The sequence below is a fragment of the Taeniopygia guttata genome, chromosome 9 (assembly GCF_048771995.1).
Source record: "Taeniopygia guttata chromosome 9, bTaeGut7.mat, whole genome shotgun sequence".
NCBI classification, from domain to species: domain Eukaryota; kingdom Metazoa; phylum Chordata; class Aves; order Passeriformes; family Estrildidae; genus Taeniopygia; species Taeniopygia guttata.
The window spans coordinates 4,736,115-4,750,174 of NC_133034.1; the positions used below are offsets into that span (position 1 = coordinate 4,736,115).

Sequence of the window (14,060 nt, forward strand, 5' to 3'; positions counted from 1 at the left end):
GCAGCGGCGTCGGGGCCGGCCTGGGGCTGGATGCAGGCGTGGCAGAACACGTGCCCGCAGGGCTCCACGGCAGCAGCGGGGCTCCGCAGGAAATCCACGCAGATGTGGCACACCCGGACGGCTCCTGGCGCTGCTGCCTCTCGCCCGACCTCCGCCATCGCTGCTCCCGGACCTGCCTCCTCTCGGCTGCTGGCAGGACTCGAAGGCTTGGCTGCCACTGGTGGACTTGGAGATTCCTCCTCAGTCTCTGGTGGGACTCGGAGGCTCCTCAGTCAGTGGCAGCACTCGGGTTCTCCGCTCCCTGGCAGCTCTCGGGAGATGCTCAGACTGTGCCAGCACAGAGGCTCCTCGGACAGTGGCCGCACTCGGAAGCTCCTCGGCTGCCAGTGAGTCCCAGCCTGAGTGCTCTGGTTCTGCCCAACGCTGGTGGTCATAGTTACCCAAGTGGTGTCACAGTGACCGAGGGGTGACATCACAGGGCCCTGCGGGACACGCCCAGGAGCTCCCCCATCCACAGAGATGGATCCTGTGGCACAAAGCCCACCTGGCAGTGGCCTGCGCACCTCAGTGTTCACCCAGGTCCCTTCCAGGCGGTCCCTGCTGGGGTGGGGCTGTGCCAGTCCCACCACCAGGACCTGCAGAGGACCTGCTCTGCAGAGCTGCTTCCCATGGCGTGTCCTGGGGCTGCATCTCCCCAGGGGGAGGACTGCTCGGCCCTTGGTTGAACTTCAGGAGGTTCCATCAGCCCGTTTCTCCAGCTTGATGTGGTACTTTTGGTCCTTTTCTGGTGTCTCAGCAGCTCCTCCCACCGCAGGAAATTCAGCCAACTTGCTGAGGGTGCCCTGGGCCCCATTAATCAGGCCACTATCAAGAAGGAAGAGGACGGGTCCCAGTACTGACACCTGGGCTACACTGCTGATGATCAGCCTCTATGTCAGCTTCATGCTGCTGCTCAACATCCTCTACTTAACAACCGGGAACAACAGTTAAAATCACCTCCTCACACGGCAGAGCTTATTTGCAAAAGAGCTCTACTTCCCCCAAGGCTCCTGCTTTCTCCAAATTCGTGAGGAATGTCTGGGTGATCATTTATCAGCCCCAGTGAGTATTTTTCCCTTCAAATACATCAGATCTGGAATACAGCATAGGATCTGTTGAATCTTTTGCCTCTTCCACCACTTTTCCTGCAATATACCTGGTATTTTCCTGCTGAAAATACCACTGCAGCACTACACACTGACACCACCTGTAGGAATAATTATGTGCCATTGGCAAAGGAACTGAGGTTGTTTGGCAGAGACTCTCCAGCGCCAGGGCACCTCCAGGGCCCTGCTGCTGCTGCCACCAGAGCCCTGCTGTGACTGGAAGGAGTGGAAGAGGCTGTGATGACAGCAGGCCACCCCAGCACAGTTACCCACCTGCAGCTGGGCATCCTGTGCTCAAGGCTCCGTCTGCCCCTGGGATTTCACCTCTCACAGTGTTGGCTGTTCGTCCCACCTTTCCTATCACATGGTTGGAATTGGCCTAGTGCCAGCTTTTTGCTGCCTTTATGTGCCAGGCTGCAGAACTCTCCTTTGACTCAAAGACAAGTTCCCTGTTCCATCTCATTAATCCCTTCTTTCCAAGTTCCCCTGTGCATCCTCCTAGTACCCATGGCAGGTGGTGGGGCACTGTCCCACTCCTCAGCTCTGGTGTCCCCATCCCTGTCTGCTTCCCCATCCCCGTCAGAACAGCTTTCCATCGTGGCGGCCTTGAAAAAGACCAGTTAATCCTCATGAAATGTCTTTTTAGCTGCCAGGGTCCACTCCCAGTTACACTGCAGATGCTTCTTGCCAGACCTGAGCTGGCACCTTGGCCACCTAAGGACACAGCTTCACCTCCCCACCATGGCCCAGCCAAGCCAAAGGGTTCACCAGCTTTTCAGTGCATCAGCCACATGATCCCTGCACACAGCAACCTTCACAGGAGGAATTAGAAACATCAGGAGTAGCTCCATCCCAGGCTATGGGAGGCAGCCCTTAGGATGAGGATGCTGGGGCCCAGGACAAGCCCAGGATAAGAGCAGAGGACACAGTGCCTCTGTCTGGGGACACTGGGTGCTGCCCTGGCAGCATGGCATGGCCTCTGCTTGTCCCCAGGGCATGGCCACATTCCATCACCACCCATCCCGGCTCCCAGCAGGTCTCTCTGCTGCCCTGGCTCAGCATAGGAGGACAGAGCCAGTCACAAGTGGGGTTTGAGGAAGAGGAGCTTGCTTGCAGGAGCCCCCCATCCCTGATAGGTTTGGAGACATCACCCCTTAGTGCTGGGAGCAGGGCCAGTGGGAGCACTCAGGGAACCCAAATGAATTTACTGGTCCCAGTCCCAGGGCAGGAGGGGGGCTGGAGCCTGGTGCAGCCCAGCAGGGGAAAGGCAGCTCAAAAGGCTTTAGCACCAGCTGTCCCTGGACATCGCTGGCTCTCAAACAAAGCCCCCACAGCTTTGGCTGGCAGAGGCACCACGGGCCCTTGGGGCCGGCACAACCAGGATCCCTGTCAGCACTTTCCCTTCTCTTTACTGGGCTCCACAGTTCATCTTCCACGCACAGGGAGATTCCGGCCAAACGGGGATCTCTGTGAATCCTCACCTCCCTGCGCCCACACCCGGACCCGCCGCTCTCGCACCCCCTCGGCTCCTGCCCGGCAGCAGCGAGCGCAGCCCCGGCCCGGCCAGCGCAGCCGCCGGGCACAGAAGGTGGGAGAGCAGCCACCGAGAGCCGGGCAGGGTCAGTGCCCCTGTTCCTCCCAGGCCGCTCTGCTGCAGCAGCCGGGACAGCCGGGGTGACAAGTGACCCGCAGTGCTGCCCGTGGGGCGCTGGCAGCAGCGGGACAGCCGGGGTGACAAGTGACCCGCAGTGCTGCCCGTGGGGCGCTGGCAGCAGCCGGGACAGCCGGGGTGACAAGTGACCCGCAGTGCTGCCCGTGGGGCGCTGGCAGCAGCCGGGGTGACAAGTGACCCGCAGTGCTGCCCGTGGGGCGCTGGCAGCAGCCGGGGTGACAAGTGACCCGCAGTGCTGCCCGTGGGGCGCTGGCAGCAGCCGGGGTGACAAGTGACCCGCAGTGCTGCCCGTGGGGCGCTGGCAGCAGCCGGGACAGCCGGGGTGACAAGTGACCCGCAGTGCTGCCCGTGGGGCGCTGGCAGCAGCCGGGGCTCCCGGCCCGAGCTCCGAGCGCGGCTGCAGCAGCTGGTGCTGAGCTCCCCGAGCCCGGCCGTGCACAGGGACAGTTCCATCCCAGCCCGGGGCATTCCCCCGGCAGGAGGCCACGGGCAGCTTTCCTCAGCCCAGGCCCTCCCGCTCCTGCCCAGCCTGCCCACGGGGCTGGGGGTGCTGCATGGCCAGGCCTGGGCAGGCACCGGAGCAGGCAGCTCCGTCCTCCTTCCAGCCCAGCTCCCTCACCCTGCTCGGGCTGCGCCCCGAGCCCCCAGGCCACCCCACATACACAGGGCCTCTGTCCTAGAGATGCCAGGGCACAAAAGGCCACACTCCTGCCAGAACACCCAGCTCCTTCCTTAGAGAGCAGCCTTACTTCCATCCCAAGCTCTTCCTAACACCTGAACATCTCTGGGAACAGACTCCTCCTTTCTGTTAGGGAAGATGAAATAGGAAACCCTTATAAATATGATTGCCTGGCAAAAGATTTAGAAAATACAGAGGTTGAAATGGTAACAAGCTTTGAGATACCAACATTAGTTACTGAACAACTAGAAAACAATAGTACAGCTGGGATGAAGACAATCCCCCCTTTCTGGTTGAACAATGCCCTTACCTACAGATCACTCCAAAGGTCAAATGGATTGTTCAATCTCACCCCAATGTATGGTTCATCCCACATCTGTACCCCTCCCCTGAAGCATCTGTGACCCCATTGGCCCAAGTCTTGTTCCAGCCCACCTTGAAGCCCCCTGATAAGGAGTCCCTGAGGAGCCAGATGCTCTCTTGGAACTTCCCCTCCCTCTTGGGATCCTCTCTTATCTTCCTTTACCCGTTGCCTCTCCCTTCCCCCACTCCCTAAGGCCTTCCACGTGTCACTTCTGGCGACTCCAAGCAGGGCCTTCCACCCTCTCTAATAAACCAGATATTCTAAGAGCAGCCTTCAGAGGTCTCTCATCTCCATCCATCCAAACTGTCCTGGAGTCCAGCGGCCTCGCACTTCCAAGCCCAGCAAGAGCCCGAGGCAGCTTTGCTTCTGCCTCCCCGGCTGCCCACAACGAGTCAGAGCCACACAACAGCGACAATCCATCAGCCACTACTCCCAACCTGTGCCTGCCATGGAAGCAGAATTAAACTCTTTCAGACCAGAACAGTAATTGAATCAGTTTAATATACAGTCAGCATATTGTAAATGCACTTGAAACTTACAGTATTGCTAACAGATGTGGCCATTGAGCCCAAGACCACCTTTCTAGAAAGGCACAGAGAGGTAGGAGAGTTGGGGCATTTCCCCAGATTAGTTGCAAGTGAGAAGGTGCACATCAGACCTTCCTCCTGGAAGCACCAGATCACCAGAAACTTGTGCTCTTTGAGAGGACTGCTAATGTGCTGGGATGAGTGCAGGCACCTGGAGTGACAGCCAAAGCCTCCTGCTGACCCTTATGTCAGGAGACTCTTGCTGGCTTTTGCATATGCTAAAAGAAAGAAAAAGGAGGGCAGAGCAGAAGAGCCTAGCTCTATGTGCATGAAGTGTTCTTGGTGAGGCAGGAGTGAGGGAGATGTGTGACTTTGTTTTTGCCCTTGGCTGGGACAAGGACTGTTACGTGCATTGCTTTGGATACCACAACCACCCTGAGGTGAGTGAGAAGAAATGCTCCATCCTTCAGTATTGCCCCACAGTTTCCTGCACCAGCAGGGCAAGAGCAAAGCCCTAGCCACATCAAGCACCTGGAGTGGGGACAATGGTGTCACCAAGCATTTGGGTCATCCTCTGTGGCAGTTGAAGTGGCACTATGGTGGTGGGGGGAAGCCTGGAGGCTTTTGGCTCTGCAAAAGACACCATTCACCAGGGTGGGTGGGAGTGTCTGGAGATGCTAATTCTCAAATTTTGCATAAGGGTTCTCTTCCTTGAACAGGCCTAGAAAAAAGGAGAGATTTGTTCAGACAGCATCACCCACAGGGGTCACAGCCAGCAAGAAACCTGTCCTGGGAAACAATTCTTTGTCATTTAAGCATCCTCAAGCTTCCCAGCTGCAGTTCTCCCAAAACACCTGCTCTTACTTGAGCAGAGCCCACAGTCAGCGCTGTTTCACTCTCCCCTTCTGCACAAGAGGAGACATCCATTGAGAAGCTTGACCTGATGGCAAACTCCTCTCCCAGGCAGTCCATGTACAGCTCAGGTAAAGCAGCCTGCCTAAGATTCCAGAGTGCTCCCTCGACACACCCCTTCTGACAGAGTGGACTTACAAGCAGAGAGCCCAGACCCAAATCAAATTAAAACTGTTCTTAGACTTGCTTCCCTGCTCCGGCATCAAGACTGGGAAACAGCAAGGCAGGGTATGGGGCTGATTTTTGGGCTAGCAAGGAGCCACATGCCATGCTGTTTGCTGCTTTCCCAGCTCAACACTTCTGAAGAACAGCCACAAAGGACAAGATTGCAAACTCTGGGGTCAGGATGCAGCAAGACAGCCCTGACATGGTAAGACAGGCCCAGAGAACAGCTCTTCCACAGGCAGGTGCTTTCTCCACCAAGAGCTCCTTCAGGCACAGCTTTGCCTACTCTTTCTTCCCCAAAGGAGCCAGCCCATCCAGAGGCCCTGGGATCTCCTGCCGAACCTGGACTGCAGCAGGCAGCAGCTGATAGCTGAAGAAAGGTCTCAAGCTTTCTCTACAGCCCCCTCAAAGCCAGAGACCACCAAGTGCGGCATGCATAAGCCCAACTGCCCCACAGCCAGACACTGCCAGAGCCCCTGGCAGCCCCAATGAGCAGGCTGGAGGGACCCTCCCCTGCACAGAGCAACTGGCTGTTCCCTGCTTCCTTCCAGGCTGATGTTCTCCTCAGGTGGGTCCAGAGCTGGCCCAGGTCCATGGGACTCACCTGAGGGACCATCCAGCCCCTGGAGGGAGGCTGTGCACTCCCATCCCCAGAAGACTGAGACACCACTGCTGGTACAGAGGACCAGAGGGACTGGGGTGGGATTGGTGCCTGCTCTGTGCTCCTGCAGCTGTGGGCATTCTTATTCCTACCTGGCCCCACACTCCAGGCTGCTGGCTCCCCAACCACTTGCTCACCACAGGGCTACTGGAGGGCTGTGCCTGAAGGGTAACAGCGTTATGATGGTGCTGTGTCTGCCAGCTTCTGCTTCTCCCCGCCAGTCAAGCTCCATCAACTTCTCCCAGATGGCAAGCTTGGAGGACACATTCTGGGGAACATTATACACTTCCTCTTCGCTGCCCAGGAAAAATAACCCTTGCGTGGGCTCACACACCATGACCCCAGCATCTCTAACTTGCTCTGAGCCAAGAGAGCAGGACCATGTTTTCCCTGCTGGCCAGGTCTCATCTACAGCTGTAACCATGGCAAGGAGCACAGTTACAGAGAATGCTTCATCTAAAGCTTAGTTTGAATCACTCATGTCAGCACTGTACCGTATTTTCTTCGGATTTCATCATGCCGTGATTTCATCTCTGCTCTCCTGCGAGAGGCAAACAGAAAAGCCATGAGTCAGTAACTGGTGATACAAAAGGGAACAAGAAGAGCCAGAGCTCCTTGCTTATTCCCAACCAAGGGAGCTCCAGGCTGGCAGCTTTGCTCAGCCTCCCACCTGAGGGAGGCTCTGGGGACCACCAGAGCCCACACGTCAGTAGCCCTCGGGGAGCTGCATACACAATAGTTGTGATGCTACATCCACAAGTCACCCCAACATGACATTCCTAATAAGGCTTGTGTGTGAGCTAGGGCTGAAGCAGCCACTGACTGCATGTGTTGAGCCCCATGTGCCTCCTAGCATCACCTTTGATGGCACAGACAGGAGCCAAATCATTCTGCAGCCTCAGGGCCTGTGGTACCAACTCACCTCTCCTCCTGCCTCACCCGCCTCTTCTCCCGCTCCCTGGCTGCTCTCTCGTCATCCTTGTCTGGCCTGGTAGACAGAAAATCCCCTTAGTGCACTCAGCATCAGCTCTGCAGCAGCACATGGCTGCATCTGAGCTGTTCCTTATTCAGGGGACTCCCTTGATACTTGCTTTTTGCTCTTTTTCTTACAACAGCAGCAGCAGCAGCAGACCCCCAACATGATCAGAAGTGTTCCTCCCACCACGGACATTGCAATGATCAGGGCTTCAAAGTTCACTGAAGGATTTGATAAAAATGTGTTTAGCACACACAGACACAGCTGCCTGGAGTTACAATATCGGATCATAAGATCACAGAATCATTAATGTTGGGAAAGCACTCAAGGATCATCAAGTCCAACTGTTCCTGCAGCACTCCCAGGTCTTCCAGTAAACCATGTCCTCAAGTGCAACAGTTCTATGTTTTTTGAATGCTTCCAGGGATGGCAACTCTATCACTGCCCTGGGCAGCCTGTTCCACTGTCTGACTCCCTCTGAGTAAAGAATCTTTTTCTTAATATCCAACCTAAACCTCCCCTGGTGCAACCTGAGGCCATTTCCTCTTATCCTACAGTCATTTTCTCTTGTCCTGTTTATGAACATACAGCTACCGTCACCAGCAGCTTCAGTCACTGGGCTGGAGATGTGCAACCACCTGGGAAAGCAAATGGACATTGTTAGCTGCAGATACACCTGGTGCTGGTACCCACAAATAAACACCAGCTGAGCACATGTACCTGCTAACAGGAGTGCTCAGCTACTGGCTATGAAGAAAGGCAAGGACAAATGCACTCAGGTCAAACTCCTCTGGCAGAAACAGGAGCAAAGCTATCTTAATCACTAATCCAGGTAAAAAGTAACCATCAAGGGAAAAAACCAACAACTGAAGGTTTCAGGGTTAAGGGACAATTTCTGACAGGGAGGAATTACTGTCCATGGGAGCCAGCCTCAGAAGTCATCTCTGATGAGATGAGCACTTAGAGGTGTCATTTCTGAAGTCCCTGGGTGAGAGATAAACTGAAACAAAATCCGTTTGGATTGATCAGCCTGGGGCCAGGAGTGCTGCTGAAGGCCAAGTCCTGCTTCCTGCACTTGACTGCCATGTCTCCCCAGGGCTGGGGGATCTGAACAAAACCTGCTGGAACATGGTGAGGCAGCAGCCGTGAGCCCTGGTCCCTGCTCATCCTACTCAGCTCCTGCAGGAACGGCAGTAGAGACACCAGCCAAAGCTGACACATCTAGATGGCAAGGATTTCAGGTGGCAACAAAGAGGAATTTCTTCCAGGTGTGATTCAGGCTGTTCAGAAACTTGTGCCTGTGAAATCTCAGTGCACCTGAACCTGCTCAGAGCACTTTTGAAGGTCATTTAGTCCAACTCCCTGCCATGGGCAGGGACATCTTTCACCAGACCAGGCTGCTCACAGTCCTATCCAACCTGACCTTGAATGTTTCCAGGAATAGGGCATTCACTGTCTCTCTGGGCAACCTGTGCCAGTGCCTCATCACCTTCATTGTAAGAGAATTCTTCCTTTTATCTGTTCTAAATAGATCCTCTTTTAGGTACTCCAGCCTGAGCTGACTCCACCACTGAAATTGTTTTCAAAGACTGCAGCAGTGTCAGTGCTTCTGAAACCCTTTTGGGGTTTCAGGATGAGCCTGGGGTTCAGCTCTCCCCTTCCCACACAGAGAGGTCTGTAGCAGAGCAGCAGGCACTCCTCCAGCTGATGACAGAGGCTAAGTCACACACCAAAAATGCACACTCACGTAAGAGCTAATCTCTCACAGGACTAATCTCCTCTATAGCAACTTTCACAAGCTAAGGAATGTGTTCTTCTATAATGAAACCTTTTGTGAAGCTACTCACATCTAAACTAGTATTTCAAGGCCTTACAGAAGTTTCAGAAAAGCATACCACAGGGCTTACAAAGAGGAGATTCTTCCTCCACAAGCATAAGAGTGGTTTGAACTTTTGTGGGCAGACAGGAGAGCCCAGCCTCAAGCACAAAAGATGGACAGGCAACAGCAATTCAGCGCCAGGCTCCTCATCAAGGGGGTGGGTGAGAGCAACCAGGCCCCAGCTTGCTTTCTTCCTTCTCCAGCCCCCAAAAGCTGGCTCCTGTCTGAGCATGAACATGCACTAAGCTCAGTCTAAACAAGGCACCAATCTCTCCAGAAATCCTTCAGAAAACAGAGCAGCAAGGAGGAGAGGCAGCTGTCCATCAGAAAAAGCTCCTAGAGGAGACCTGCACATACAGGAGTAGTTTTAGAAGAGGTTTTTTCTCAGGTGGGTAAGAGCTGAGCAGGACCACAGTACACTCAGCTCTAGAAGCACACACGGGTTCCCAGAGAAGTCACCACACCTCTGGTTCCAGGAGCCCACCTGGGACAGCAGCCACACGTAGAGCCAGAAGCGGTGCACAGAGTGACAAGCCAGCTGCAGAGGAGAGATCTTCTGGGATTTAGACACCAGGAAGGGCTGCACAGGCCCACAGAGAACCTTCCACTCCTGTTCCCAGGCGCTAGCCACGTCTGGAGCCTCCATCACACCAAAGCATAAGGGAGGTATTTTGGAGTAGCTAAATCCTCACGGGTCCTACTTGCCAGAAGGCAGGGAACTGCTCATACTCTGCTTCCCCGCCCACACTGCAGGGAGTTTGCAGAACCTTGACTGCCTTCAGCCTGTCACTGCTACACTGGCAGAGAGATGGGGAGGCAGGGGAGCCTCCCACAGCAGCAAGCACTCACACAGTCCCCAGCCCAGGCTGGCACTTACCCCAGCAGACTCCCCAGCGCGCGGAGCGGAGCTCGCACAGCTCGGCTGGGGGGAGGATCCTTCGGACGGGGTACTCCATGCACCTCCTGCTGCTGGCACACCACAGGCACTAGAACACAGAACCAGGCAGCACAGCGTTACTGGGGCACTGCCAGTGACCCACGCTTTGCTTTGGCAGCCACAGCACAGGGCCACCTCTGCTGGCTCACGAGAACCAGATATCACCCAGCACAACAGGGTGCTCAGGAGTAAGAGCTGTGCCAGCACAGATCACACCAGCAGAGGCAGGAGGGGGGAGTGCAGAGTTCTAGAGCAAGTAAAGATGCTGAGAATCCTTCTCCTGGCTTAGAATCGTACATTATCCTGAGCTGCAAGGGACTCAAAAGGATCACTGAGCCAATTACTGGTCCTGCCCAGGACAGCCTTAAGAATCCCACCATGGCTTGCACAATTAATAAGACAACTCCTTTATGTTTATTTTTGGGATAAGAAGAAAGCCTTTGGGACCAAGCACTCTACACACACAAAACTGATGAGCAGGAGAGGTGTGCATGTGCCCAGCCACTACCAGAGCATCTGCAAAGCTTTGCACGTCCTCTCCTGGTGGCTCCAACCCCAGCATTCAGTAGGGTTTGGTCAGACTGGTTCTGGCTACATCAGCTGCAAGATCTGACTCAAGTTCAAGTTTGCTGATATCTGCGATAAGGCAGCAGGGACTGGCAGGACACCAGGACACATCCTGCACCCACCCAGTGCCGTGGCACAGCTGGTGGAGGGGAACTCACCCAGCCAGCCCAGCCCACTCAGTCCCTTCCCCAAGCACATCGCCCATCCACCAGGAAGCAGCTCAGCAATTCCATTAATCAAAAAGCACACAACAAAACCCACCCAGTTTCTAGCAACCTCCTTCCAGAGCACCAGAGAGGGATTGCCCTCTCACCCTCATAGGTGGGTGGAATTTGCAGCATGTCTGGGACAAAGGCAGGGGACCAGCCCTGCTTCCAGGAAGGAAACTTTTTCAGGCACGGTGAGAGGTTGGGAGTCTCACTGCTGCTACTCACAGTGACATTTTTCAGGCATTCTTCACAGCTCCTGTTCGTATATTGGCGACAATCTGCAGGAAGAAAAAAAGACACCTCAGGACTTTGAAGAGCATCAGTGGTTTAAAACTCTGGGCCCCTCCAAGCCTGCTCCTACCCACCACTGGGCCAGCGGCAGTGCATGCTGCTGCTGCAAGAGCCAGCAGCTTCAGCACGTGCTCCGTGTCATGGTGGGAGGCCCAAATGCTAATGCAAGTTCATCTGCCTTGCTCTGCTGACAAAGCCCTAAGCTGTGAGTTCCTCTCTTGGGTTTTATTTCCCTAAAAGCCTGAGCATGTACTATGGCAGCAGGCAGCCAGGGGACACAGCTGGGGTTGGTCTGGAGGGACCCTGGGAGGATGAGGGCAAGCAGTGGGTAGGTGACCCAGTCCTGTAGCACCAGATGATGGAGCAGCTCAAGCAAACAAGCTCCAGACACAGAAGCTGCTACCAGGAGAAGCAGAGGAACACACAGGGATACACAGAGCTACAGATCCTGCAGGAGGCCTCCTGCTGCACATGAGGGCCGTACCCTGCCCCAGCCAGTTCATCCAAATCTTCCTTCAGCAAGACACAGTCCAGGCAATGGGAGCAGCACTGCAGCCAAAAAATCTGTGCTCATGGTCAAAACCTGTTTCCACCCCCATCTGGCAGAGGAAGACACCAGTTCTACAGACACAGGTGCCTCTCAGGCCCAGAGCCCCCATGGATGAAGGCATCCTCATGGGATGCATCCAGCTGGGTAGGGGAATGGATAAGGTCTGAACCTGAACACAGGACAAGCTGGCCCAGTCCAGCCCCCATTCTGAGATTAGCCACAGCTCCCAGCAGTGCTCCTGGAAAGTCTTCCTACAGGATACTCACCTGCAATTCATTGGTGATCTGCAAGAAGGGTGGTTTGCCAAGCCCTCAAGAATGAGCCATTTAAAACTGACTCCTGCTTAAGAGTCTAAGCAGCAGCCTGTTTGACAGTGGTTTAAAAGGAAAACTCAAATCAATTTGCCTGACCACTCACTGCTGGATGAAGGATCATTACTTTGCAGTGTTGTAATCAGGAAGAAATCAGTCCCAGAGGTGCTTGTTTTCCACTCTCACAATCAGCAAAGCTGGATTTTCTCCCTCCAGCTGGCAGGAACCCTCAGCTATGACCCACTGTCAGCAGTCACATGCTCTGTATAGCCTTCCAAACAACTGGGCAATTGATTAACATAGCTCAGATAAGGGTGTTTACACACCAGAGAGGCTGAGATTGCAGATTTTAAACACTCTGAAGCTGCATCTTCCCCATTTCTTCAACTGAGGCCAGAAAAACACAGCAGCTCTCTGCTGCTCCAGGACTGTTTATCAGGAGTCACAAAACACCCTCCCACACCACAGGAGGCCAGTGGTGGGCAAAAAGTAGAACCTGTGGTTTTAACTGGGCTTTGCTTTCCCCCTGGGTACCCCCTCTCCTGGCATCCCTAGCTGGGGCTCATCCTCCAAGTCATTAAGTCAAAGGCATCCACTTATGGCTGTTTGGGAATGGGCTGCTTCGAGGACACCACAGCCCTTCAGGATTTGGTTTGTCCAAATGTCCCATCTCAGGTGACCAGACAGCTCACATGGCACGGCACAGGAAGCACTGCACTCCTCGGGGACAGAGACAGGACAGCAGCTCTTGCTGGGCTAGAAGCCACCTGGGTAATGCTTTTACAGCTGGCTACAGGAGGAATGAAGTGAATGGAGAACAATTCCCGGCTTGGAAGAGGGGGCAGAATTCTTAGGACACTCTGAAGACAGTCATCCCCTCCCTTTGCTGCAGCTTCTTCTCCACCTGGTGCAGCACCTCAGGGGACTATACTCCGTCCCCCAGCCACTAAGAAGGAGCAGCTGAACACCCGCTGCTCCCCACCCATCTTCTTCCCGGTCTGAGGCTGCCCCAGCCATCCTCCCCCACCCTCCACAGGGCCATCAGCAGGAGCCTGGCAGCCCAGAGACTGTCCCCTGCTCAGGGAAGGTAAGCAGCTCTCTCACCTGAGCTGTTATCATCACTAAATCATTGAACCCTAGAATGGTTTGGGTAGGAAGGGCTTTAAGCCCATCTTGTCCCACCCCCCGCCATGGGCAGGAACACCTTCCACCAGCCCAGGCTGCTCCAAGCCCCGTCCAACCTGGCCTGGGACACTTCCAGGGATGGGGCGGCCACAGCTCCCCTGGGCATGGAAGCTCCATTGCAGTGAAGCCGGAAAAGCGGCGAGCACAGCTCCGCTTCCAGCACCCTCTCAACTTCCCCGAGCTCCGAGGGACACACCGGGCTGCACCGGAGGGGCTCCAGCGGGGACCCGGCCTCCCCCGCCCCACAGCGCCCTGCCCGGTGGCCACCCGCACCCCACACCGCACCCCACACCGGAACGGGGCCCAAAGCAGCCGCCCGGCCGGGATTTTGGGGTGCCGGGCCCGGTCAGCGCTTACCTCCGGCCGCGTCCTGCGCGGCCACGGCGGCGGGCAGCAGGGCCAGGGCCAGGGCGCAGAGCCGCAGCGCCGGGGCCATGGCGGAGCGGGGCCGGGCCGGGCCGCGCCGCCACCGCCGCTATGTAGGCCCGGCCGGGGGCGGGCCGGGGGCGGCCCCGCGGCTGCGAGCCCGGGGCGGCGGCTGGGGGGACTCCCGGGGCTGCCAGAGCACACCGGCACCCCGCTCGGCCTCCTTACCGGGACCCCGCCGGTCCTTACCGGCACCCCGCCCGCCCTCTGTACCGGGACCCCGCGGGCCCTTACCGGGACCCTCGCTGGCCCTTACCAGGACCCCCTCCGGCCCTCCTTACCGGGACCCCTACCAGTCCTTACCGGCACCCCGCCGGCCCTTACCGGGACCCCCACCGGTCCTTACCGGGACCCCCACCGGGACCCCGCCGGTCCCTATCGGGACCGCGCCGGTCCTTACCGGCACCCCCGCCGGCCCTCCTTACCGGGACCCCGCCCGCCCTCTGTACCGGGACCCCGCGGGCCCTTACCGGGACCCCCACCAGTCCTTACCGGGACCTCCACCTGTCCTTACCGGGACCCCCACCTGTCCCTACCGGGACCCCGCCGGCCCTTACCGAGACCTCCACCTGTCCCTACCGGGACCCCACCGGCCCTTACCAGG

General features: G+C 56.4%; 1 protein-coding gene across 1 annotated transcript; it reads right to left on the minus strand.

Annotated features, from left to right (window-relative positions):
* Positions 1-4,343: 4,343 nt before the first annotated feature.
* PTTG1IP (PTTG1 interacting protein) lies at positions 4,344-13,543 on the minus strand. Its single transcript, XM_030280810.4, has 7 exons — positions 13,388-13,543; positions 10,919-10,971; positions 9,858-9,966; positions 7,217-7,322; positions 7,048-7,113; positions 6,620-6,666; positions 4,344-5,108 (listed from the first exon to the last, which is right to left on the minus strand). Exons 1-7 carry the CDS (start codon positions 13,464-13,466, stop codon positions 5,065-5,067), a joined length of 504 nt encoding a protein of 167 aa, XP_030136670.1. The 5' UTR covers positions 13,467-13,543; the 3' UTR covers positions 4,344-5,064.
* Positions 13,544-14,060: the final 517 nt, after the last annotated feature.

Bases quoted from the DNA above. Each gene is read 5' to 3' on its own strand.
- PTTG1IP (XM_030280810.4), bottom strand. From the start codon at position 13,466: ATGGCCCCGGCGCTGCGGCTCTGCGCCCTGGCCCTGGCCCTGCTGCCC. The intron at 9,967-10,918 runs GTGAGTAGCAGC...TCTGTGTTCTAG, and splicing joins AATGCCTGAAAAATGTCACT to TGCCTGTGGTGTGCCAGCAG. The intron at 7,114-7,216 runs GCAAGTATCAAG...TCTGTCTACCAG, and splicing joins TGTAAGAAAAAGAGCAAAAA to GCCAGACAAGGATGACGAGA.